Source organism: Stylophora pistillata, chromosome 1 (genome assembly GCF_964205215.1).
Source record: "Stylophora pistillata chromosome 1, jaStyPist1.2, whole genome shotgun sequence".
NCBI classification, from domain to species: Eukaryota; Metazoa; Cnidaria; class Anthozoa; order Scleractinia; family Pocilloporidae; genus Stylophora; species Stylophora pistillata.
Window position 1 is genome coordinate 25,861,973 of NC_142519.1, and position 10,553 is coordinate 25,872,525.

Genomic DNA, 10,553 nt, shown 5'->3' on the forward strand with positions numbered 1-10,553 from the left:
GTAAACACCGACGGACGCTATCACCTATATGTTGCAAATCATGGACCGAAATTAGAAACTCTTCAAAGCTTATTGGGGCAGACTCCAAAGGCTGTCAATATCACGTAGTGCTGGCAGAGTAAAAACCGCTTTTGAGAATCCCAGTGTTAATAATTCATAGAGCCCGTAAGACGAAGGAAACGTTACAAATCGAGGTCACTTTTAGACTTTTGATCAATATTTCTGACTGCATTAATTTTTGAGGTTTCTTAAACATGCTAAAATTGTCTTGTTCTTGTTTTTTTTTTATGTATTATCAAAATACAAGAGATGCATAATCAAATATTCAAAAGAGGGGATTGTGGCTTTGCTCTCTCAGGTAAGAAGTTCCGTGTATTACTAAGGTAAACTCCCAACGAATCTGTAGTCTTTTATAGTAGTTTCTGTCTGTTGTAAGTCTTAGTTAAGCAACTAATGTTGTGTTTATGTAAAAATTTGGCTTTAATACTTCTCCAGTCGATCGTCATCACAGTAGAGTGAAAGTCTTTCGACGAATCACGCTATTCAATTACAGCGACAATCCGCAGAGCATACAAATGCATAAGATCATCGCTGTTGCAATTTAGAATGCATCACATTACTCAAACTATTATGTAAAACTAACGGAACATGCTAAAGAATATTTTTTCATTTTTACTAGTTCATCGTTTTGATGTTGTCGAAACTATGTTTTGATGTTGGACACATGAATTTTATTTAACGCACAGTGGTCGAGAACATAACAATTACAGGTTGACATGTTCAGGAAAGATGTTTGGTCAATGTATTATTTCAGCCGTCTCGTTTTCTTCAGTTTTAATTAAATCGAATTTGCTGTTAAAATGATTCACTCTCGAAATGTTTCACACGTACATAAAATTTTCAGGGAGCAGAGACCAGTGGAAAACTAGAATGATTATCAAGCATAACAATGGTTGTATTTTATCGTTAGAAAAACCGCACAGGTCTATCAAATTTTCGATTGAAAATTAATGGTCGTAACATGTGGTAGGGTTTAATCAATTCTCTGATAACATTTTCGTTGACCTCGTTATCCGGCCGCACGTTCGGTTTATTGAATAAAAACCTGTTATCTAAAATAGAGCAACTAAATAATTATAATAAGCAAATCATACTAGTGTCTTAGCCTGAAGCTATAGATCTTAAAACAGTCACAATGCTGGAACAAACTGGAATAAAATAACATGTAGCCAACGGCTATTCAGTGTTGACGTATATATATTTTTGTTTTATTCTAAACAGGCAGCCGTATTCCGAAGCAAGTATAGAATTTACTGAGTATCGTAAGCATCTATTTCTTTTGGGTCCAACCCAAATGAATGTTCGTCGGTCGCAACAAGCTAAACTCGTTAAGAAAGTGACACGGGTAGCCAAAGGAATCCTTGTGACTTCAATCTTGTCTCTACTCCTCGTTTTGGTTCTGGTTACCCTTCCAAAGATCGAAAGTTCAAAATTTAAATTGGGAGGCTGTATTGTCACGGCGACAAAGTTAATCACAACTCACGACAAGAGACTTCGATGCGACTGTATCAAACGGAACAGCAATTCAAAATGCACAATTTATTATCCTTGTTTGCAAATTTATGTGTCCTTCAACAATCGATCAGAACATGATGCTTTAGCCGTGAAAGACCGTCGGCAAATTACTAGAGAGTGTTCTTATATACTTAGAGACTCCAAATGTGGAACAACTGAAGAAGTTTACAGAAATGTCAACGATTTCCTTGAACGGTGGGGCTCGGTAAATTCCTCTTACAAATGTTATCATAACTCGAGGATTCAAGATTGGGTGATTTTAACAAACAATGCATTGGATACTGTCTTGGCTGTAACCTTGACTCTAATTTCTTCCTTTGGAGTAGCCATTGGTTTGACTTTGTGTTGTTTGAAAAAACAGATTAGTTTGATAATATTGAAACGCGCTAAGAGACTCAGAAGAAATGAACAGTTGGATTCCCTTGCCCAGGGTTCAGCGACCGATGACGAAATGGAATATTAAAGAGGCTAATGAGAGACAAAGCACAATGGTGTTTACGAGCTAGCAAGGCTCATTGGTTGACGAACGGAACCAGCTACACTCCTTGTAGTGCTCTCATCTCTCACAAACGTATGAATATGATGAGCAAAGTTTAACTTGAACTCATCTCTGTGATACTAATAAACTAAATCCAAGGTATCCAACGAAAAACATATTAAAAAGCTTAAAAATGCCAATATGGACAGACTCCATCAGCTGTTTCACGTCGTAGCAAATTACTGTTCGAAATTAGAAACTTCAAAACTTATTGTAGTAGACCTCAAGCTTTCAATGTCACCTCGTGTGTTGACGAGCCAGCATGCAAGTGTAGTTGAAAGGGAATTTATATGAAAATTGTAAGGGTGCCTAAGACAAACTGATTGATTGGCTTCCCAATTCGGAGTCTTAACTCACCTTTTGCCAATTCTCCCTTATCATAACACAGGCAGAAACGAGCTTCCCTTAACTTGTTCGTTCTTACTCAGCAAACACTCTTCAAATCATGGTTTAGCTAGAATATAACTATCATAAAAAAACTATCCTCATGCTTTGTCTAAACTATAACTTCTCCCTGTATACAACAGATTATGTAAGAATAGCCTGTTTGTCTGAACTTTTCAAGTTATATTCACAAGAAATACATCTCACTCCATTAGACGTGTCACCCAAACTGGTGAAAAGTACTTTTCCACTGGTCTTGTTTTACCTTCGTGACAGGCGCTATTTTTTCATGCACTTTTCATTTGAGCGGAGGTAAGGGCTATACAAGTGTATTTTAAAAGGACGATTTACCCTCTCTCTCTTACTGAGGTATAGCTTGTCCTTAACACCCGCCTAAGATAGCTTGAAAAACAGAATGGACAATGCTTGTCTGTGTATTGGTCTTGTTCCCCTCCTGTTCGCATGAGAGCCGGCTTTGATACCTAGAAGTGTTTGACAAGTGGATGTAAAGCGTTTATCTGGGGTAAATGTTTCAACTGGCAAGGCCTATCAAAAATACAGTCCTGCTCTGTATGTACGAAGAATTTGACGCAGGAAGAATGGTCATAAATTCGTGATAATTTGTTTATTGAAATAGCAGTGAATATGACTTACGACATCTTGCAAACAAGACATCACTGACGAAGTCAAACGATGTTTCGCTATATTTTGTCCATATGTACGTAGAGCTTAACGCAGGAAGCATGGAAATGAATAATTGGTAGTTTTTTTTATCAAAACAGCCATAAACTTACGAAACCTTGCATACAAAGTAGCATTAACAACGTCAGTCAATATTTTAAGTTTGATTTGTCTGTATCAATGTACGTAGAGCTTCACGCAGTAAGAATGGTAATAAATAACTAGTAATTTGTTTACTAAAATTGCCACCAACATACAACATCTTACAGCTTGGACATCATTGAAGACGTCAAACGCTGTTTGAGGTCAGCTTTTGCCTTATATTGTCATCATTCGTGAAATTGAAGTATCGGCATCTTTGTTCATTGTGAAAACGAACAACCACCTTACTTCCGTAATAGTACCCTTTCGCAATTCACGTCACGCGCCGCATGAAACAAAACTAACAATTCAAACATTTAGAAGTCGTACAGCCGGTAGGATATCAATCGACCCCTTTCAAAGCCTACGGCCACTGTTAGATGTTTACGAATGCAGAAATAGGATATAAATTTGTAGACACGAAGCTTATTAACCCGTAAATCCAAAGTTAGTAACTTGTAATCTTTGTGGGGGGTTTCAGTCGAATGCGGCGCTTGAAATCAATGAGATACCCATAATATAAAACAAAATGACAGCTTTTTGTGTCGAGAGGCCAACTACGGTTTTAATCCCCGTCCCAAGGCTTATCAAATGTAGTCGGAAGTAAATCATAAGAGATGGGAGCACAATGATCCATCTCAAAAACGTGTTACGCTTTTGAGCTCTGCCGGATGTTAAAACCTAATCATGATCGAAAGTTCGAGGTTACCGTGTTCTTCCTGTTTCCCGGCCCACGCACTGAAATGGGATGATACAAAAAATAAACGTCAATGATTTTATATTGCGCAAGAAGAATACAAATCAATTTTGAACCATTGACCCTGGATCAATTAATGGCTTTCAAACAACCCATTATGGGCAAAGGACTAGGATTGGGTAGGTTACCATTTAAGCAGATGAGTATCAGCGAAACATGTACGCCGTGTTTACCTCTACATAATGATTTATCGGGGTGTAGAGGGTTAGCAACCGTTACCTCCCAGCTGGGGCTAGGTATCTTTGAGGTTCAATGAACAAAGAAGGGTAAAAGAATAAATAATCAGAATGCTGAGATTCGTAGACTCTAAAGCTCTTAAAAAAAATTTGGACTGAATGGCGAAAACGTGCTTCACGGTGTATTTTATGAACAGAAATTGTTTGGTTGAAGGCATTTCAGGAAGAACTGAAGAAGCAAGATTAGTTCAAGTGATGTTTTCTTGCAACTAGAGATACCGTTTCATGGGGAGGGGGAGGGGGGATAAGGCTCCTTTTACAAACATGTCCATCACTGACGCATAAATTTTTTCTGCTAAACAACACAATTAAAAACTAATTAGTTGATCAGACTTTGATCATACAAAATGCTGAAATACTAAATCTTCACAAATCAAAGCAAATCAACAGCAATTATAGAAACTGCGAGAAGTGCTCTGACATATGTAACTATGATAGTAACGATAACAGTAGCTGTAATAACATTAATGATTATTTTGAGCCCACGCACTTGTAGTAAACAACTACACTGTCTATACTACGCTGAGTCGTACATTTGCGTGCTTCATCGTGGCTCTAGTTTCACAAAATATGTCAATAATAAAAAAAAAACATTAACACACTCAGGGGATCCTTTTACGATTGACACCAAATTTAAGCTGAGAGTTATAATCTGGCTGAGTATTGAGCACCAGTCTATCTAAAGAACGTCAAGGTCACTGAGCGCAAGTCACGTTTTTTCCATCTTATTCTGTTATCATCATTAAGACATTGTAATATTGGCATCTTAGTCTGTTATTCAAAAGAGAACAACCTACTTTAATATCTACACTCTGCTGCAATTCAAGTACAACTGGAAGTAATTTACGAGAATTATCGACTTTAGAGAGACAGTCCACCAAACACGAGCATAGCTTCACAAGGATAGCAAGGCAACCAAACCGACTCTAACATTTTGTTACAGAAAATACCGTTGCATTAAAATTTTTAAGCATTTGTAGTCAGCATGCTAGCCGGTTGTTCAAAAGACTAACTTGTGTAAAAGAGGAGACTTCTTTCGTGCCGACTTAGACGACAGGCGGAAATCCAAAAACGTGATCGCGTATTGACGTCAGTCAATATAACAATTCGTGAAGCGTATAATCTCATCATTTTATTTGATTTACGAGGCTTACATGTTTCATATGTATTTTTCTTTTGTCCATGATTTAAGGCACATTTGCCTCCCGCAAAAAATAGGAACAATTTATCCCTCTAGTTTCCTTGCCTCATTCAGTTATGCGAAATCGTTGCCGGTGATTTTCACAGAGTGAACCATATCCTGCTGACGTGATTGTACAATTTTGCCGAATTTCGTAAACTGATTAGATAACTCACTTAAGTAAGATTTCGTTCGGTGTTCGAGCTGCGAACATGGGCGCGGCCATGCAAACACCACAAAATTTTTTTCCGTATACTAAAAGTAATTAAAACGGTGATGCTTACGTCGGGTAAACAGCATCCTAGCTATGCGGTTTTATAACAGATGTATTCAGAATAGTGACAAAGAGTAATTTATCCTTAACCATAAAATAGGAGAAAAAAATCCCTCGCCCAGACATTTACTTGGAAGTTAAATAAATGTTAGCCTAGAGTCAGGAACTTGGTAGAAAGCATAAGTTGTCTGTATCATGACTTGTGTAGCCCCCGCACACGTTTGCAGAATACCACTGGAGAAAAATCCACGTACGAGGGCTAAACGCGATGCGAGAGCAGGGCCGGAAAAGCCGTAGGGTCCTGAGCGAGGTGCCAATTGACCGAGTTGGCTCTCTGTCGTGGAGAGTGGACCTCGCTGTAAGTGCTGCTCTCTCACCCAGTTAATATAAATAAAAAATGTTTATCTGGGTAGCAAATAACGAGGTTCGTTGATGTTTCGAGTGCACAAGGCTCCATAAGCACACAATCTTTCACGTTATTCATTGAGACGAGGTAGCAATAACTGGGAGTGAGAAGTTAGTGCGTAACCATGGTTACACTGGCTCCTATGTTCATAACCGTCCTATTTTACACAGGTGAGCTTCTCCCTGTTAGCGTTAGTAACTGATTATAGATGAATACTGCTTTTTTTTTCCATCAGAAGCACCCAAAATATAATCAGGTGATCTCTTGCTCATCGCCAACACAGCTAAACTCTTAAATTAGCCTCATGGATTTGATTGCGAAGATTTAACTCTCATTAATCAAACTCGTTCATACTTCTGTAGTAGGAAACCCTTAGAACCAAAGATAACTCACAGTAGTCTCTTTTTCGTGGCGGTTTACAGATACCCAGAATTAGTTAAAGAGCATGACATAAAGGCAAAAAAAAAAAAAACGGAAAAAAAAAACGCAGAAGCATTTCAAGAGATGCAGACTGGCTATCAGAAAATGTTGGCAAAAAAATACACAATTGCCCACTTTTTGCTGAAATTAAAACTCAAAAGGGAAATCGTTTTCGGCTATTCAAACCTCTGTATTAAACTAAATAATCATTAGCCAAATTGGTGACAGGTATGTAACTAGACCAAGTTCAATTCTAAGAATTGAGTTTACTCACAATTAGTAAAATTTGTCAAGTAGTAGCCTAAATGTAATTCTAAAATGCCCGTGATTGAAATGATTGTGTTTCTAAGCAACGAGAGATTCTAAATGGAAAGATTACGGCTATAGAGATTCCTTGGCATTCTCTTTTCATCACTAAAAGTGGATCGCTCGGTGCTATATCTAAATCGTCTGATCATCAAAGGTTGTGAATAGAAGCAATAAGTGGTCAAAATGTGATCACAACAACAAAAACGAGCCCTATGTACCTGGCTAATGGATTGTGCAAAATGCAAAACTGGCGCACCACAATATTTACTATCCTCGTTACAGGTTTTTGTATATGATAATTTTATTTATACACAAAAATAAATCGACAAATTACTCTGGACTCTTGTTCTCTAGAAATTTAAAACGTCGGCCTTTCATTGTTTGAATGGGGCACTCGTACTTTGGTTAAACGGGAGCATTTAAGTGTCACTCGTTCTCTCTGTCTCTCCATTTAAATTCTCTTGCTCACGAACCCTTTAACAGGAGCTTTCGTCATTTTTCGAGAAACGAAATGATAGCTCTCTTTCTCGATACAATATCTTCCTCTTTCAAGCCTTTCCATTTCTGTGACAAATTACAGCAAACGGCTCTGGAAAAAAAAAACCACATGACATTATTAACTTCTTTATTTGACACAACTCGATAATATTTTTAATTCATACATAGCTTCAGGCATAAATATGAAAGATAGCCTTGAAATTCAGTTTTTTAATGTTTAACATAGAGTTGGAGCACGTTTACTATCATGGTAAAAAATTAAATCGCCAACCTGCAGACCTGGCCCTACAAAACGCTTCATATTCACCCTTACTTGGCGTTGACGTAGCAAGAACTCTTGTCAACTTTCTAGGCTTGCTTGTGGTTCAAAGAGTGGCTTCAAGTAGGCCCGGTTTAAGGGGAAGATCACGCGAACTCCCGAGGGACTTGTTTACTGCTGAGATAAAATTCAGTTGAACGCTCCTCAAACTGAAATTAAAGCCGTGTCTTTGGGAACTCACTCCTGGAATAGTGGTGTTTCGATGAATATTGATGGGCTTTTTCTAGAGACGGACTGATCTATTAGAAAAAAAAAAAAGAAAAAAAGGAAAAGAAAAAGTTTCGGTAAAAAACATTGAAACTGGAAAAATCTCTCTAATTGACAAAATGAATATGCTCCGAAATTAATTCTCTCATTTGCGTCAAGCCCTTCAAATGTCATAAATCGGCATTTCCAATTGGGTGATACTTTAAAAATTGGACCGCTTTCAATTCAAAGAAGCTGCAGGAAAGCGGAATTTGTTGAATAGGCTAATTAAACAGAAGTAAAAATAAAACATGATCTGTCGTTTGTTCATTGCCGGAAGCTTATTTGCCTATAGTTTTCGTGAATATTGGACTTTGCCCTGTTAGAGTTAAAAAACAAACCCTAAAACGTGATTTACTTGACAGTCTGTCTTTATTTTCCTTCGATTTTAACACTCGTTTTTATATCCCTGGGCACTTTGCTACAAGATTAAGTGATTCTTTCACAATGCTTCAAATACTGAGCAAATATTTTAGTTCTGTAAAGTGCTTGAGTTAAGTCTGATAATGATACTGCTTAGTTGGTACAAATGGTTAGTCAGTCTTTTTTTTATCAAGTTTGCTGGGTAATTTATGCGGTTGCTTAAATCTCAAGGTTTTTGTCATATAAGAATGTTGAAACCTTATCAGATAACTATTCCATGGCGGTAGCTTATCACAGTTTTCACTATTTTCTTGGCTGAGTTGGAACGTGAACTGAAGCGTTACATTTGCGGTCATACTGACTCTCGTCTGCAATCTTGACGAAAAAGATTACTTCCTTAAGAAATGAAGGATGTCCATCTAAAGTCCATTAAAAGTCAATACGGGAAACTTTCAATCAGTATGTGCATTGTCATAGCTTTTTTAAGTTTTATACACGACACAGATTTCAATTCTCTCATTTCGTTTAGCTCAGCCCCCAGGGTCATTCATGCAGCACTCTATTTAGTGCACAAATAACGTGATCCGATTTTAGTCCACGTGAGATTTAATTAGACCAGTAGGAAAATCAGGTGGAGTTCAAAATTTTCACTAACATTGTTACCTAAGATAGTTCTACCTTTATAAATCAGTGTATTTTACACAAACAAGAAGCAAATGTACATCTTTGATCTCCCCTAGAAGTTTCCAGGAATTTGCTGCATTTTCTTAGAAAACAATCAAACAACCACAAATTAATTTTTGAAGAACCAACATGACATAATCCAGTGCCAACTCAACTCACTTTTCTTCTTAGGGAGGAAATAAAAACAATTGACAACCAAATCATTTTCTTCTCTACTCTATGCTAATATAGAGGCACCCTGTCGCTTCTTTCAGTAATTCTGCGAGCTGTTTAACGTTTTACTCTAAGAGAAAAAACCATTTGCGAAGTACCAACAAATAGTAAGAATTACTAGATTGCGTGTTTGTTTCTTCTTTGTTTTTTTCATCCCAAACGATATTGGAATGCAGAGCTTATTAATTTTGTTTCACTAACGTAATTCAGCTTCAGCATTGCCGGAAAAATAAATGCGCTAAAAAAAGCCGTATGACGTCACTGCTTTGACTGTCTTAAATGATAATTTCCTTTTGTAAGAAAATTACCGCTCAGGGTAATAAATTTCCCAGCTTTGTTCGAACTGAAATAATGATTAGCAAACGACTCAAAAGTAGTGCACACTGTCATGTCAAAGGCAGTTAATTTGAGGAAGCAAAAGGTGATGAACCTGCAGACTAAGTTTGTAACTTCAATGTACCACAAACCCCTTTTGAGTTCAACTATGCCTTCTACACTGATAACGACGTATCTGATCCTACTTTTGTCCACTGGTGAGTGCACCTTATCATCAAATTTATTCTCCTTTTACACAATGGTGGACACGTTTTTTTTTTGTTTGATTTTTTCCAATTTTCCTCTGCTTTTCTGCGGTTATGCTGTCTCGGTAACCAGCGTGTTCTTGTCTCAACTTGTCCGGAAAGACACAAAAGACGGGAGGTTAGCAGAGCCTAGGGCGGAACGACAGAATATTCACCAACACTAACCTTTGACCAATTTGGGATCCAAAAAGGGTTTAATTTAAGAAATAGGTATAGGTTCTCACTGATATGCTTTCTTCATTTGAATTCCATTCATAGGAATTTCTTTCCCTTAACATCGGGGAAGCTGACCGGAAACGTTTGCATTTGAGGAGCTCCACTATTCTTTTTTTCTCTAATTTGAATAAAATCTAAGTGCTCGAGATGTTTCAATCATTCTCTAATTAATTACAACACTCCTTCGGATCGAGCAGACTTTATCATGTTCACGAGAGTTTTATGGCCGGACTACGTCTTCCTTCCACAGGAAAAAATTCAAGATAGAGTCTGTCAACACCAATAACTTTCGTTTGTTCGATATTTTAGAATGGTTCCCATTTATTGACTCCTTCAAGTCGAGTTCTAATAAACTAATCAGTGGAGCGATTAATCATAGTCTTACCTGATACACGTTCTCTAAATACCTTATATCTTGTAATTGGCAGACTTAAGCATGATTATTGGTGGTCATAAAAACTGTTGGTCGTCTTTCATCGTCTACTTGGGGCTCATTTATCTACTTATTAACTCATTAATTCATATCTATTAA

General features: G+C 37.4%; 1 protein-coding gene and 1 long non-coding RNA gene across 4 annotated transcripts; one reads left to right on the forward strand and one right to left on the reverse strand.

The window, feature by feature from the left end:
- The first annotated feature begins 1 nt into the window (after position 1).
- LOC148741827 (uncharacterized) lies at positions 2-3,871 on the forward strand. Of its 3 annotated transcripts, XM_088746864.1 has the most exons (3): positions 3-194; positions 308-358; positions 1,282-3,871. In XM_088746864.1, exon 3 carries the CDS (start codon positions 1,355-1,357, stop codon positions 2,036-2,038), a length of 684 nt encoding a protein of 227 aa, XP_088602990.1. In that variant the 5' UTR covers positions 3-194; positions 308-358; positions 1,282-1,354; the 3' UTR covers positions 2,039-3,871. The 3 variants fall into 3 exon arrangements, with proteins under 3 accessions (XP_088602989.1, XP_088602990.1, XP_088602988.1); XM_088746863.1 differs by having other exon boundaries at positions 2-383; XM_088746862.1 differs by lacking the exons at positions 3-194; positions 308-358 and adding an exon at positions 751-983.
- Positions 3,872-6,515: 2,644 nt separating this feature from the next.
- LOC148741828 (uncharacterized) lies at positions 6,516-9,732 on the reverse strand. Its single transcript, XR_015991277.1, has 3 exons — positions 9,006-9,732; positions 7,713-7,957; positions 6,516-7,490 (listed from the first exon to the last, which is right to left on the reverse strand). It is a non-coding gene; the product is annotated as an uncharacterized LOC148741828 (long non-coding RNA).
- Between the last annotated feature and the right edge of the window lie 821 nt (positions 9,733-10,553).